Source organism: Nilaparvata lugens, chromosome 5 (assembly GCF_014356525.2).
Source record: "Nilaparvata lugens isolate BPH chromosome 5, ASM1435652v1, whole genome shotgun sequence".
NCBI lineage: Eukaryota > Metazoa > Arthropoda > Insecta > Hemiptera > Delphacidae > Nilaparvata > Nilaparvata lugens.
In genome coordinates, this window is record NC_052508.1 from 70709310 (window position 1) to 70726916 (window position 17607).

General features: G+C 33.6%; 1 protein-coding gene across 1 annotated transcript; it reads left to right on the forward strand.

Annotated features, from left to right (window-relative positions):
• Positions 1 to 224: 224 nt before the first annotated feature.
• Positions 225 to 16539, forward strand: LOC111045545 (kelch-like protein 10). The gene is made up of 7 exons (XM_039429211.1): positions 225 to 944; positions 2432 to 2710; positions 4513 to 4885; positions 7226 to 7374; positions 9158 to 9344; positions 13444 to 13563; positions 16343 to 16539. The coding sequence occupies exons 1-7, from the start codon at positions 354 to 356 to the stop codon at positions 16531 to 16533; spliced, it is 1890 nt and encodes a 629-aa protein (XP_039285145.1). The 5' UTR covers positions 225 to 353; the 3' UTR covers positions 16534 to 16539.
• The last annotated feature ends 1068 nt before the right edge of the window (positions 16540 to 17607 follow it).

A 17607-nucleotide genomic window follows, 5' to 3' on the forward strand; every position in this document is an offset into this window, starting at 1 on the left:
GATAAATTAATCAATATTATAGAAACAGTATATTGTTAGTATGATTATAGAATCAGCAAGTCTTGTATACCGGTATTATTATATATAAAAGATTATTTAGATTTCAACTTCAATAAAAAAAAGTTATTATTGATGGTTTTATAAGCTGAATATTTATGTACTTTTGATTTTAATATAACATCTGTGTGTTGGGGCAAGAAGATGAAGAAAAAACTATACACAATTTAATAAGAGTTCAATCTCACACACATGTCATCACAATCAACATTATCTCATCCAAAGTAAACAATATTTTTAAGTTTTCTTAAACCTTGTCTTTCACGTTTTTAACATTAATCTTGGAAGGAAATATAATGGATAAGCTAGCTATAAGAAAAAATAAACATTCTAGATCTTCTTCGAATCCCTGCAGCCGATTTTCTTTATGTTCAAGCATTAGCAAAGAAAAATTGAGGTTTAAAACAAATTATCTGTACAGAAATGAACATAAACCATCAGAGTCTATAAACTCAGATGAAAGGATTCAATCAAAAGAATTTTTAGCTGTGTGGGATGAACTTCGACAGAAGAAGCAGCTTTTTGATGGCTCCATCAGGTCTTCTGAAGGGACTGTGTTTCAAATCCACAGAGCAATACTCGCCACATTTAGCCCCTACTTTAAAGCATACTTTACAAACACAATCAACTTGGAACGTACAGAGAAATATGAGTTACATTTGAGGGACATCTCCAGTGAAGTAATAAATCACATCCTTGATTTTGCCTATACAGGTCAATGTATTATCAACAGATCAAACGTGGAAAAGCTCCTTCCAGCTGCTGACCAATTGGAATGCATCAGCGTCGTTAAAAAATGCTCGGAATTTATTATCGGAGAGCTGTGTCCTGAAAACTGTTTGGGAATACTCAGATTTGCGAAATGTTACTCTTGTGAATTTTTAGAGGTGAGCAACTGTTTTACTGTTTTTAAATTGATGGAATGGAGAAAAATACTGTTATATTTTAGTGGTTGGTAGTCTGAAACTATCCAGTATCACAGTAAAGCTGCGTTTACACCAAAGTTATTAACAAGATTTTAATAACTCAATCCTTATAGATTCTATTAGATTGAACATACTAACTTATCATACACAGTCATAAGGAACATATGAATTTATCAAGTTTCGTTCAATCTAATAGAATCTAAAAGGATTATATAAGTTATTAATATTTTGTTAATAACTTTGGTGTAAATGCAGCTTGACCCATGACGGTTCAATTCCCATTTGGTCTGACATTTTTTTGTGTATGACACTTTTTTACAAATAAACAAAAATTATTCACTTATAGGGATCATCAAGAGAATGATTAGAAATTCAACTAAATTGCATTATTTCAGCTTCCTAAAAATTGTTACAGTATTACTTACATAGACTTTTGAAAGACTTCTGATAGATTCACGTTGATTAAATATAATTTAAGCTTATATACTATGTAGTATCAAATTTATATATTAAAAACATATGTTACTATAATTACTGTAGATATTAAGTAGTTATATTATAAAGATGCATTAACACCAAAGTTATTAACAGAATGCTTATTTTTTTGTCCTTATAGATTCTATTAGATTGAACATAACTTATCATACACATGACGTGCATAGCCTATGTGTTTGTCAATCTCCGTTCAATCCAATAGAACCTATAAGGACTGAAAAATAAACATTTTGTTAATAACTTTGGTGTAAACTCAGCTTAAGTTTTTGAAAATAAAGAATTAATTTTCAATTCTACATGCACAACTCTTGAAAAGTAATCCTAAATTCATTTAAAAAACATTTATGATGGATAAATAATTAAAATATATTATCAACTCATTGATTGGCAGAAATCGAAAGGATCATTTCAGATCTGCTGATCCTAAGATTTTTTAATGACAGTTCCAAACAGTAATACTGTATTATAACTTTAAGCATGACAAGTAATAATACAATCATATATATAATAAAAGCACAGTAATAATAATATCAAATTTGAATGAACTTAAATACTTAAAAACATAACAAACATACATATTATTTCCAAAGAAATATGATTAAAATATTGATGTTGCTTTCCATGACGAAACACTATATAATAACTTTGTTGTAGTTAAGACACTGTGTTACTAGTAAATATTTGAAGCTGATGAAGCTCCTCCTCGGGAGTGAAGTGCATTCCTTATCATTCCAAGAAAAAGTGTTTTTTTTTCAAATATTTACCAGTAACACAGGGTCTGAACTATAACAGAATATACCTAGCCTATTACAAAAATACAAGGAAACACAATAATTTCAAAAAAATTTCCAAGATTTTTTTTGTAAGACTAATTGATATAATCATAGTCTAAGTGATTATCTATTGGAAAAATTCAATATTTTATACTGTTAATACATTTTTGTTTCTTGCAGAATGAGACAAAGAATTTCATAAGGTGGAATTGTGTGGAAATCTTTAAAAGTCCTGAATTCGAGGAGTTGAGCTGGGAAGAAGTCTATGACATTCTGTCTGATGATTCGCTCAACGTTCCAAGAGAGGAAATTGTTTACGAAGCCGTTGATAGATGGATTAGCAAAAGTCCCAAGGAACGAGGGAAATTTCTCTACATTCTGTTTCAATGCATTAGATTTGGGTTGATGGACATCAAATACTTGAGAGAAGTTGTCAAAACCAACAACTACATGAATGAGGTGAGGCCATTTTTGTAGGTGAGCTATGTTAATTGAAATACAAAAAAATAAATTATAAAATTATCTAAGTGATATTTAACGTGATATAACTATATGATATTACACGTACTAGACAATTTATTCTTCAATTCAACAATTTAGCCTACAGTTTTATAGAAGCTCATAAATGCTCTTTTACTGAATTAATACATTGGATGGAATGATCCGTGGTCTAGTGGATAGAGTGCTTGCCTAGCAGCATAGAGATCCCGGGTTCAAACCGTCACAATACCAAAAGTTTTTTAACTAGATCACTCCCGTGTTATCGGATGGGCACATTGAACTGTCGGTCCCGGCTGTGAAGTATGACAGTCATAAGGCCCATTGACGGCTTGAATGATATATTCAGGCGGTGTGGGACCTTCCCGCAAGGGACTCCCCAACAAACGAAAGCCATAAGAATTTACTTTTACTTTTTTAATACATTGGATAAAATGTACCGAATGGAAACACTCTTTATTCAGACGGTGAGTAAAACCTGCTAAAACGGCATTGTTGATTTTTTTCAATTTTTACCTTTTTTAAATTTTAAATTCTAGAGTACCTAGTTACAAGGTAAACAAATCACAGTCAGCCTCTTGAACTAGTTTAAAGCAGACCAGACAAATAACGTTGAAATAAATTAGTCATTAATCAATAAATTGCATTACAATTAATTTGGCAAATTGATTTGGAAACTGTTAATTAGTAACATTTTTCAAACTTTTTCCATTTGGATTATAGCCTATGTTAGTGAAGTTAACAAAATAAAATAAAATTCCAAGAGTAATCTTTTACATCGCTTTTACTTTTTGAGATATGAGCGTCTAAAAAATAATTCAATTTGAACTATTAGTATAACTAAAATAAATATTCTGTGAAATCGAGTAGTCTTTATATGATGAACAATACCTTAGAGAATGTATCTTAAAATATGTCTGAAACGTATAGCTATCAATTCTGAAATGACTAATTTCAAAGGTTTCAACTTTACTTTCTCATGAGTCGAAAAGTAAAATTATCATAAAGTTTTCCGTTAGAAATTTATTTTATTTCGGTTGTATCCAAATAGGAAAACTTTGTGTATATTTGAGAAGTTGATATTGTGGTGTAATTATTCATAGAAAGACTAAGAAATTGTCTGAAACCACAGATTTATTGATAGTTAGAAAGACCGGTTTCGGTTGTTACACCATTGTCAATCTCTGATAAACTATGTCTTTCTAACTATCAATAAATTTGTGTTTTCTGACAATTTCTTATTCTTTTCATTTAATACAAATAGGAGAACTTTAAAAAATGCTATCAGTGAAGGGGTTTCAAAACGGTGAAACGGCACAACCTTAAATCTGAATATTGTAATTGGATTGTATTGCAGCCTTTATTTTAATCCTAGAAGGCCGAAGTTAGGGTGCAGCCAGCCATCTCTTACACATAACCCCCACATTGAGTTTGCACCAAAAACGTTGAGTTTGTAATGAAGTAAATTTACCAATAAAGTATTTCAATAGGGCTACCATACTTGAATTGTTTATTCCATAGTAGCCTACCCTACTTTTTCAAAACTTAATATAGAAAAGTTTTGAAAAAATAGATTGTTTCTTTATAATCAGAGTAAATTTACTCTACCTCTTTATTACTTTAATTTATAAAACTTAATATAGAAAAGTTTTGAAAAAATAGATTGTTTCTTTATAATCAGAGTAATTTACTCTACCTCTTTACTACTTTAATTTATATCACTTTTACCAGTTTCTAATTGTGGAATACCCAATGGTTTTCAGGACACACGTGAGTTCCTGTGCACAGTTGAGGTCGAATCCATCTACGGATTCAACTGTAGTAAGGCTTTCATGCGGCCGAGAATTCCGTTCGAAGTGATTTTTGCGGTCGGAGGTTGGAGTAAAGGCCACCCAACAACTGTGATAGAAACGTACGACCCAAGGGCTGAACGATGGTTCATCATCGACTACGAGGATATGGTTCCACGAGCCTACCATGTGCTGGCCTGCCTCGACAATCAGATCTACATGATCGGAGGGTATGATGGAAATGTGTACTATAACACTGTGAGGTGCTTCGACCCGGTGACAAGGAGGTGGACTCAAAGAGCGTGCATGTCTTATCCTCGTTGCTATGCCAGCGTCGCCGTTCACAGTGAGTTTTTTACTTTCCTTGCCCTATTCCCATAGGTAAGGAAAGTATTGCTTTCCAAAAAATTTAAGGTACCCTAATTTCATGTTTTCTATACGTTTCATTACCTTGCCCTATTACCATAGGTAAGGAAAGTATTGCTTTCCAAAAAAATGTAAGGTACCCTAATTTCAGGTAAATAAGGTACCCTAATTTCATGTTTTCTATATGTTTCATTACTTTCCTTGCCCTATTACCATAGGTAAGGAAAGTATTGCTTTCCAAAAAAAAATTAAGGTACCCTAATTTCATGTTTTCTATACGTTTCAAGGTCCCCTGAGTTCAAAAACATGATTTTTGGGTGTTGGTCTGTGTGTGTGGGTGTGTGTCTGTGAACACGATAACTCAAAATTCAAAATGGCGGATAATGGCTAAAAACCATGTTTTTCACGGTTTTCTAAAAAACGGCTCTAACGATTTTCTTTAAATTTATACCCTAGGTAGCTATTTATAAGCCCTATCCACTGACATGGGTCTCATTTCTGGGAAAATTGCTGGAGCTCCGTAATATTCTTAAGAAGAATGAATTTTGTTAAATTTCTTTTACGATTTTCTCAAAAATGACTTGACCGATTTTTTTCAAATTCATACCCTGTATAGTTATTTATCAGCTCAATTAACTGGCATGAGTCTCCTCCCTGGGAAACTAACAGGGGGTCCACCCCATCCTTGAAAAAAATTCACTTTGTAACCTCCTTCTCGTGCGTGAGATAGGTAGATAGGTAGAGCAGTTTATTCAAAAGAACACATAGTCGATATTTTATTTGTAGAACAGTTGTTTATACAACTTTCAAAAAATCATCAAATTCCACAATATTCAAACAGAGGAAAATGTACTCTGAAAACAAAACAATAGTATAATCGTAGTTTCAAATATTTAGCCGCCAATCAGCATAATGTTATTCCCTGAAATTATCCTCGTTTTAGAATGAGGCTTATAGATCAATAAGCAAGGAAAGTTGTGTGAGTGTACCACACCAGATTTTTATTCTAGGACTATCTAATATTATTTGATAACTATCCTTTCAACTATAGTGAGGTCCACGTTATAATGGCAGTGTTTGTTTAGCAATGGTATTGCTATCCTTGTCTATCATTCAACAAAGCGTATTCAACAATATCTCTTTTTCGCTTTGCTCTGTTGTCAGATCGTCTTTTAACAATGTAGAATTGAATTAAAATTAGTGAAATTATAATTTCTTGCTTGATTATTAATTTTTAATGAGAATGGACAGTTAATTACATCAATAAACCTGTATCAGCTATCGTCTATACAAGACAGAAGATCGTCAACGTTGTTCTCCTATCTTTTTTCACTGCTATTATAACGTGGACCTCACTATAGCACAACGAGAACAGTTTATTAATAAGCGGTTAAATAATTTAATATTTATTCAAGAATGAATGAATGTGTCCAAATTTAATAGAAATCTTACACATAATAAACTTTGTCGGGTCCACGTTATAATGTGTTGAGTGGAGAAAGATAGGAGAAAAACGTTGACGAACCTCGGTCTTGTCAATGCCTCCTATAGATGGTAGCTGATATAGGTTTATTGATGTAATATTAACTGTTAATTCTCGTTTAAAATGAACAATTATATTTTATGAAGCAAGAAATTATTTTTTCAATAAATCATAGTGGATTTTCATAATTAATATGAAATATTTAGTTAATTATCAATTCTACATTGTTAAAAGACGATCTGGCCACAGAGCAAAGTGAGAAAGAGATAGAGATATCTGCTTTTTTGAATTATAGACAAGGATAGCAATACAATTGCTAAACAAACACTACTGCCATTATAACGTGGACCTCACTGCAAGAGTTGGAGTATAATTATAGCCTATGGATAGATACATTTATTTATTTATTTATTCACATTGTGTACAAATACTTAATATGAGGAAAGGCACAACAGGCTCATGCCCAAAACTGTCCCATTTCCAATTTATATTATACAGTACTGTCCAAATCAAAATGTTGGTTATGTCACTTTCACTTTTCAAAATACAATTTACACTCTTCAATACTCAGATAAACGAGCAAATTTTGAATCAAATAGATACTAACTAGATACTATTAGAGTCTGAAATTAAAAAATCTAGAACAGTAACTTAATAATTATTTAAAAAGTCTAAATTTTGAATGAAACTAGAATTTTTTGATTTAAAAACTTTACATTTTACAAAAAACTACTATCGGTGGTAAGACTTCCAATTCAGGGATTACAGTTCACTATTAATGTTATTTTGCTTCAGAATTCAGATGCTTGGTTTTTAATATCACTTTTATGTTTGAAGATGGCGAAATCTATGTAATGGGAGGTTTCAATGGAAGAGACCGGATGCATTTTGTAGAAAAGTATAATCCTCACCAAAATGCTTGGAAAATGATCAAATCAATGAACTCACCGAGATCTGATGCCAGCGCTGCTACATACAATGATAAGGTTGCGTATTTTACAATAAAATATGAATAATAAATAAATAAATGTTTTATTGTAGCAGCAAAAGAGAACATCAAAATGCATTACAACGTCAAAATGGTAACAAAAGTAGACACATAACAGATAAATAGAACTATTAAATACTATAAGTCACAATCGTACACAGGTAAATATGTGTCTTTGATATTTTTTATCAAACAAGTAGTAGCTTACTGAGTTTTGACTAAGGGGTGTAGATTTGTAGAGTAAAATTTTTCAACTTGTCAGAATCAAAAACTATCTCAGCTTAATAGATCAAAATTATCTAAATTTGGGAGAGAAATAGTTCAATGAGAAGCCCTTTTTCTCTCTCATTCAGTGCTTCCTTGTAAAAATTATAAAATATAAAATAAATATTATGTTGCAATAGCAACTGGAAGATAAATTTGCGCGAAGACTCGTCAAAGCTTTAAACACTTTTGGGACTAGAAATTTAATTGTTTGTTAAAATATATTGAGACATGCAAATTTTAGATAATGGGACTAGATGAGAACTTGGACTACTGAAAAGTCGTAAACTGCAACTTCTAATCTACCCTCTTTATTTAATTCTAAATCTCATGTCTACATTTTTTTCAAATCTCATCACTAGAACAAAATAATTGATAATTAGTATATTAATCTTTCGGGTGGATTGATATTTATTAAATTTTTGAATTATCAGGGAGAACAGAAGTTTAGGGCCCGAATTCAAAAAATCCTGTTAAATTTTAATCATGATTTAATGCCACGAGGATCAATCACAGAAGGCTTTTGATTGGTTCTCATGGCATTTAATCATGATGAAACTTTTTTGAAAAGATAAGGCTTCTGATTGATCCTCATGGCATTTAATCATGTGGTTAAAATTTAACAGGATTTTTTGAATTCGGGCCCTAAACTTCTGTTCTACCTGATAATTCAAAAAATTGAATAAATATTGATCCATCTGAAAGATTAATATACTAATTATCAATTATTTTGTTCTATAGTGATAAAATTAAAAAAAAATTAACTGGATATTTAAATTTAACTGGCTTTTGTGCAACCAATCCAGTCTAAGACTTGATTTGTTTCTTCTTCATTGTTGATTCAATAAATAATTAACGTTTATGATGATAATTTACCAATAAAAGTCTTATATTGTACTAGCCGTCAGGCTCGCTTCGCTTGCCATATCCGTCTAGCCAGGGGGCTCCGCCCCTTGGACCCCCGACTGGATCGTCCGAAAATGAGATCAGCGTATTTTTGACGTTATTGCAAATTCCTTCTAACACAACATTATTACACCCTAGCTGAGCTTCTATACTAAATTTGAACATTTTCTGTCTCATAAAGCTGAGAAAACGCTAAAAAACACAGATTTTGGGCGTATCTTTGGAAATTTTTCTAAATCCGTTCCTAATGCGCCTCTAAAGGGCCAACTGAACATACCTATCAAATTTGAACGTTTTTTGTCCGGTAGATTTTTAGTTCTGCGAGTGAGTGAGTGAGTCAGTCAGTCAGTCAGTGAGTGCCATTTCGCTTTTATATATAGGCTATTGATTGATTGAATAAATACATCAATTAACGCTTATGCTAATTGAAAACATTACCGCTACACACAGACTTATAGTCTTTTTAGGGGTATTACTGTAACTTTTATAAGATTATAAAGAGTTCGTGAAAATTAAGCTGTTTCCATGATTTTCTCCAACTCTGTATAATTGATGTGAATGCATTATAGAATATCAATATTAATTGATATTTTGATTTGATTTTTTGACAGATATACATAGTTGGAGGATTCAACGGCGCAGAAGTTCTTATGACTTGTGAGGTTTATGACCCTTCCACTGGACAATGGACTTTTATTCCATGCATGAGTACACCTCGCTCGGGAGTTAACCTTATCGTCTACAAGGAGTGTCTCTATGCAATTGGTGGTTATGATGGCGCTGAACGATTGAATAAAGGTAAATTTTAATCAAAAAATATATTTACCATACTATAAAATCACTTCACTTATATGGGATACTTTAAATTAATTTGAAGTTTGAAGTCTAAAATGTTTTAAATAAAAGGGTGCTTCATGTTTTTATATTGTTTTAATAATGACCATACTATACTAGGCTATATCTACAATTTTTATATTACAATCAAATACTATCCTATACTATTAAACGAGCAATTTCTTTTTATATGTTTAGATGTTTGTATGTTTGTATTTCACCGGATCTCGAAAACTGCTCTAACGATTCTCACGAAATTCAGAACATAGTAGGTTTATAATATAAAATTAGATTGCACTAGGTCTCATCCCTGGGAAAACTAGCTGAAGGACATTAAAAGGATAATTATTATTCATCCTTGGAAAAACAGCTGATACCGTAATAATTATTTCGTTGTCTGTTGATGAAGGAAGTGAATGAGCGAGTTCATGTGTGTGGGACTATGTCAAAATAATATTATGACTCAGCTGTTGAACTTTTGTAATCATTCAATCAGGTACTTCGTGCCGGTTGCAAAAAAGCCGGGTTATTTTCAATCCTGATTAATTCTATTAGATCCATCTTTTTGAAATGGTCTTCTCTGATTTGGTTCACGTGAAATTAATCAGGATAAATATTTAACCGGCTTTTGTGCAACCGGGCCTTTATGAGGAAAATTTGAAATTTTTAATTTTGGATTTTGGGCAACCGGGCCTTTGTGAGGGAAATTTTTACATTCCTCTGGGAATTAATCTCAATTTACTGTGATTAGATAGAACATTTCTGTATGAACTATAAATGTTATTACAATTTCTTCTTTCGTGATAATTGTTTTATTCTTTTGTACTCCAGAGCAAAGCTCGGTCCCCGATATCATGTATTAAATATGAACGTGACTAAATTAGCTCACTTGGACCCGGTTTTTTACACTTATTAAATCTAAAGAACCATCAATTCTATAGGTTTAATGATCTATCAAATTTTATAAATGTCCTATAGTGAGGTCCACGTTATAATGGCAGAGTTTAATTAGCAATCGCATTGCTATCCTTGTCTATCATTCAACCAAGCAGGTAGCGCTATCTCTTTCTCGCTTTGCTTTAATGACAGATCGTCTTTTAACAATGTAGAAATATAAATAATTAACAAAATATCTTAATCTTGATTATGAAAATTCATTTTGAAATCATTGAAAAATATAATTTCTTGCTCGATAAAATATGATTGATTATTTTAAACGAGGATAAACAATTAATATTACATCAATAAACCGGTAACAGTTACCCTCCATAGAAGGCATTGACAAGACAGAGGATCGGCAACGTTGTTCTCCTATCCTTCTCCACTGCCATTATAACGTGGACCTCACCATAGATACGAAGCTCAAGTTTTTACTGAACCGGTACTAGACAAAATTATCAAATTACTTTAGAATTTTTTTATATAGTTGGAATAGCTAATAAATTATTGTAGGCCTGTCAAATAGTACAACTTCACTCTTAAAAAATGGACTTTATTATTAAAAAATGTAGGAAATCTATCTTTTCTAAAAACATCTAAGACCTACGTCTTTCAATGAGATGAATGAACAGAATGAATATTACCAATTCCATAAATATCTCTCTTAAGGTTAGAAAATCTAATTTGAAACATGATGTAACAAATCTAGTTAAATATAATGTAATGCTTCGAAACTTGATGAGGTTGATGTGTTTTTTACTTTCCTTGCCCTATTACCATAGGTAAGGAAAGTATTGCTTTCCGAAAAAAATTAAGGTACCCCAATTTCTAAATTTCTATACGTTTCAAGGTCCTCTGAGTCCAAAAAAGTGGTTTTTGGGTATTGGTCTGTATGTGTGTGTGTGTGTGTGTGTGTGTGTGTGTGTGTGTGTGTGTGTGTGTGTGTGGTGTGTGTGTGTGGTGTGTGTGTGTGTGTGTGTGTGTGTGTGTGTGTATGAGTGTATGTGCGTCTGTGTACACGATATCTCATCTCCCAATTAACGGAATGACTTGAAATTTGGAACTTAAGGTCCTTCCCCTATAAGGATCAGACACGAACAATTTCGATCAAATGCGATTCAAGATGGCGGCTAAAATGGCGAAAATGTTGTCAAAAACAGGGGTTTTCGCGATTTTCTCGAAAACGGCTCCAACGATTTTGATTAAAGTTATACCTGAAATAGTCATCGATAAGCTCTATCAACTGCCACAAGTCCTATATCTGTGAAAATTTCAGGAGCTCCGCCCCATCTATGCAAAGTTTGATTTTAGATTCTCAATTATCAGGCTTCAGATACAATTTAAACAAAAAATTTCCAGTGGAAGAGATTGAGTATGAGAATCTCTACAATTAATGTTTATTAACATTTTCACCTAAAATTAAAAATAAGCTCGAAATTCGAGAAAATGTGATTATCCAATGGCAAACTGTTGGCAACTGTTGATTCTATTAAATGATTCACTATGAAGAGATATCAGACCTCGTGTGTCTCCAGCGTTATTGCCCTGTCACCAGCTGGCTCAAATCTTTGAATAGTAGACTTGAGATGCGCGGGAACACTAGCGTCAGGTGATCAATTTTCATAACGGCAAGGAAAGTTGTGTGAGTGCGCCACACCAGATTTTTTGTAATACAGTGGGACCACCTAGATATTATAGTAAATCTCAAGGGACCGCTCAAAAAATGTACTAGTCGAGGTCTGCACTAAATCGGGGTGTACTATATCAAGGTAGAAAGCTATATGGACGTTTCAAGGGACTGCTGAAGGAATCAAATCAAAAGCTTTCTATTTCCCACAATAATAACAAAAATTAAGTGATACAACATTAAATTAATATGTTAGGAGACCCCCACAAGACTATTCGTCTGTACGGGGTGTACTATATCAATGTAGAAATGGTTTGTTGAATTTGTCAAATAAATACAGAAATTTATTGCTATCATTCATTCATCCCAGTTGAGAATCATAATATAAAAAAATCTGGTGTGGCGCACTCACACAACTTTCTTGCCGTTATGAAAATTTATCACTCGACGCTAGTGTTCACGCGCATAAAAGTCTACTATTCAAAGATCCAAGACAGCTGGTGACAAGACAATAACAGTGGAGACACACGAAGCAGAGTGAATGATTCAATAGAATCAACAGTTGCCAACAGTTTGCAAATGAAATAATAACATTTTCTCAAATCTCGAGCTTATTTTCAATTTCAAGTGAAAATGTTACTGAACATTAATTGTAGAGATTTTCATGCTCAATCTTTTCCACTCGAAATTTTTTGTTTAAATTGTATTTGAAGCCTGATAATTGAGAATCTAAAATCAAACTTTGCATAGATGGGGCGGAGCTCCTGGAATTTCTACAGATATGGACTTGTGGCAGTTGATAGAGCTTATCAATGACTATTTTGGGTATAAATTTGATTGAAATCGTTGGAGCAGTTTTTGAGAAAATCGCGAAAAACCCTGTTTTTGACAATATTTTCGCCATTTTAGCCGCCATCTTGAATTGCATTTGATCGAAATTGTTCGTGTCGAATCCTTATAGGGGAAGGACCTTAAGCTCCAAATTTCAAGTCATTCTGTTAATTGGGAGATGAGATATCGTGTACACAGACGCACATACACTCATACACACACACACACACACACACACATACAGACCAATACACAAAAACCACTTTTTTGGACTCAGGGAACCTTGAAACGTATAGAAATTTAGAAATTGGGGTACCTTAATTTTTTTCGGAAAGCAATACTTTCCTTACCTATGGTAATAGGGCAAGGAAAGTAAAAATTAAGTGATACTACAACATTAAATTAATATGTTTAGAGACCCCCCACAAGACTATTCGTCTGTGTGTAGGGGGGAGTGAATGCACCCTACTATAACGGAGTGTACTATATCAATGTAGAAATGGTTTGTTGAATTTGTCAAATTAATACAGAAATTAATTGCTATCATTCATCCCAGTTGAGAATCATAATATAAAATTTCACTTTTGTTTCATTAAGTACTGAAATTAGATTGGCAAACAATTTTTGGTGGAACAACAAGCACAAATAATTCAATTTTGATTGCAGTTGAGAAATACAGTCAGGAGGCAGAATTATGGCAGCCCGTCCGAGAAATGCTGTTTGCTAGAAGCAATTTCGCATGCATTGTTCACGAAGATCGTATATTTGTGATAGGAGGATTTAATGGTCAGTAAATATAGAATTTTAACATTTTGACAAATTTCTACTTCGATTGATCTGATCTAGCTTTTTATTTCATTTTCAAAAATGCTGAATGCATTTTTCTGGTCTAGACAGCTTCATCGGTCACCAAGTTTACGTTACAATTAATTCTACAAGAAATTATGTATAATTGGCATTTGTTCCATTTAATTTTTAATTTAATTAATTCAAGATTGAGTATTGGAACAAGCAAAAATAAGAATGATGTATTTAATTAATTACTGAAATTTATATTGCAATTATTTTTACAAAAAATTATCCATCATTTTTACTTGTTCCATTCATTTTTTAATTAAATTAATCTGAAATAACTGGAACAAGCAAAAATGATGGATAATTACTTGAATCAATTGATGAATTGAATTAAATCAATTGTTGCCATTAATGTTGCAATGATTTATATAAGAAATTGTCGATTGTCAATTATTTGAACAAGCAAAAATTATCGATAATTTATTGAATTAATTGATAAATTCAAGTTTATTAATTACTGAGATTCATGTTGCAATTATTTATACAAGAAATTATCCAAGACTCATTTTCACTAAGAGACAAGTGCCGTTTGCACAGAGCCAGTTTAAACTAAATTTCATCTTAAACTGGATTACATCTATATCAAGTATCATTTGTTATAATGTGATTCATTTTGAGTTTAAGCCAACAGCTGATTGAATTCAGTTAAGCTTTTACTGTGCAAACGGCCCTAAGTGCAGTTTGCACAGTGTCAGTTTAAACTAAATACCTTCTTAAACTGGATGATCAAGTTCATAGCTGATTGAATTCAGTTTGAGCTTTGATTGTGCAAACGGCCCTAAGACTAAGGGCCTTTTGCTAACACTACGTTTAACGCTAAACCACGTTTACTTGTATACAAGGTTCTATTTATCATAATGTGTTTCATACGGCGTTTAATCTAACAGCTGAAATTTCTCCGTTTAAGGTCCGTATGCAATCTGTTCAAACAGAGAAATGTCAGCTGTTCGATTAAACCTCGTATGAAACACATCATGATAAATGAAACCTTGTATACAGGTAAACGTAGTTCAACTTAAACAAAGATGGGGCATATATGGTCCTAAACCGAGTATCTGTACTGAGGCCAAAGTGCCGCTTGCACAGTGTCAGTTTAAACTAAACTCCATCTCAAACTGGATTATATCAAGTCTCGTTCGTTGAATAAGGTTCAATAAAGCTGTTTGAATTTAGTTTAAGCTTTGACTGAGCAAACGGCCTTAAGACTAAGGCTCAACTAATCACACTACCTCGACTCAAATGGTACGACTCCAGGCCAGGATACTCCAGTCTCTCGACCTTACGACTTTCCTGCTCATTGTCACTACTTCAGTTCCATGCTACTCCATTTCTAACCTCACATTATTAAAAATATGAGATCCAATTCGTCACTTCTGCACAAGTAACAAGTTTTATAATAATTATTATGAATATATTGTCTTATCTAATTCCTATTTTTGGATTATCTAAAATGATAGAACATCACTTTCATAAAACATAACCTCACTTTCATTAAAAATGCACGGTACTACGCAACTCAAGTCGAGGCTCGACCAACATGTCGAGTCGACGCTCGACTCAGTCTCACAGTCATGAGGTCGCGGAGACTAGAGTCGACTGTTCTGAGTGTCACCATTTGAAAACACATGCTGCGTCGAAAAGAGACTAGAGTCGCAGTCTCTTCTCGACCTGAGTCGCGTAGGTGTGAGTTGAGCCTTAGGGTCAATAAATAGAGGCTCAACTCACACTTATGCGACTCAAGTCGAGAAGAAACTGCGACTCTAGTTGAGAGCATGTGTTTTCAAATTGTGACACTCAAACCAGTCGATTCTAGTCTCCGTGACGTCACCATTTGAAAACACAATCATGCTCTCGACTAGAGTCGAGTCTCTTCTCTAGGCTCCATTTATTGAGCCTAAGGCTCAACTCACACCTCCGCGACTCAGGTCGAGGAGAGACTCGACTCTAGTCGAGAGCATGTGTTTTCAAATGGTGACGTCACGGAGACTAGAATCGACTGGTCTGAGTGTCACCATTTGGAAACATATGCTCTCGACTAGAATCGAGTCTCTTCTCGACCTGAGTCGCGTAGGTGTGAGTTGAGCCTTAGGCTCAATAAATAGAGCCTAAAGAAGAGACTCGACTCTAGTCGAGAGCATGTGTTTTCAAATGGTGACGTCACGGAGACTAGAGTCGACTGGTTTGAGTGTCACCGTTTGAAAACACATGCTCTCGACTAGAGTCGCAGTCTCTTCTCGACCTGAGTCGCGTAGGTGTGAGTTGAGCCTTAGGGTCAATAAATAGAGGCTCAACTCACACTTATGCGACTCAAGTCGAGAAGAGACTGCGACTCTAGTTGAGAGCATGTGTTTTCAAATTGTGACACTCAAACCAGTCGATTCTAGTCTCCGTGACGTCACCATTTGAAAACACAATCATGCTCTCGACTAGAGTCGAGTCTCTTCTTTAGGCTCCATTTATTGAGCCTAAGGCTCAACTCACACCTACGCGACTCAGGTCGAGAAGAGACTCGACTCTAGTCGAGAGCATGTGTTTTCAAATGGTGACGTCACGGAGACTAGAATCGACTGGTCTGAGTGTCACCATTTGGAAACACATGCTCTCGACTAGAATCGAGTCTCTTCTCGACCGAGTCGCGTGAGTGTGAGTTGAGCCTAAGAGATCACTTATACTAATTTTTTAATTATTTTTGAATGTAATTGATTTTCAGGTACAACAACAATGTGTGAAACAGAGTTTTACAATGGTGAGACAGATGAGTGGCAGATGGGAAAGCAGATGAATATCCACCGCAGTGCATTGTCAGCATGCATTTGCCGAGGCCTGCCGAACAGCTACGATTACTCATTAGCCGGCGTCAGCAAACCTTCGCCAAACAAAAGCAGATCATCTTCGACGTGAATGACAGAGATTGCCCAATACCTATGTTCGTTCTAGTGGAACACTCAATTCAATTTAGGTAAATTATTGTCTAGATAGATCATTACATATGCTATTAAAATAATAAGGGTAGTTGAGTTTAGATAGATATAATTTGAGCAGTTTGAATAGATAAATAGAAAATTTAATTGCGATGCTATTAGAATCTATAGAACAGTTGAGAAGTTGCGTGTTCAGGTCTATAGATTTTTCAAATCCGTCTATAATGAAATACTATATTTGGGATTGAATAAAACCATAGAGAAACAATAGCGTAAGTAGATATCCCATGGTATAGGGCGTTTATGTCGCAACTTTTACTGTTATCCCAAGCCGATTACTGTCGATTATTGTTGATTTTTACAGTTTTGACCGGGTAAGAGTGTATGAACGGCACAATATGAGATACTACCAGCGTCATAAAGCTTCACGGGAAAGAACTACGTGTGCTATCGGCTTGAGATAACAGTAAAAGTTGCGACATAAACGCCCTATGCCATGGGATATCTACTTATGCTATTGTTTCTCTATGATAAAACTGTGCAAGTAATACACAAGTAACGTTTCATAACTACCCTAGAACATTGTACGCCATAGTGAAGTAGGTCAATTTCCACACAGAAAACACTTAACATGTAGAAGATACATTATAAGAAATTTCTGAAACTAACTATTGTATGTAATATTGTAAACTATCTAATATTCTCTGTAATTGATGTAGTAGTTTTAGTTTTTTGGGAAATAAACATTTATTTATTTATAACTGAAGGAAGCCATTTCAAACTATCAATTTCAATGCAAGGAGCACAAGTCAAGTTTGATAACCGTTCACTGACGCCATTTCAAATTATCAACTTCAATGCAATACTGTGGAGGCAGTTTTATTTATTTAGGCCTACCTACTGTAAAATATTAGATGTTGATAGTTTTATTGTATTAAACATATTTTCTATTCTTGATAAACTATGATAAGTATTAATTTATGAGAGTAACGTGTTTTTTATTATTTTTTTTTGTTTTTCAGATGACTGGCCATCTTTTCCTTTCCTAGGTTAA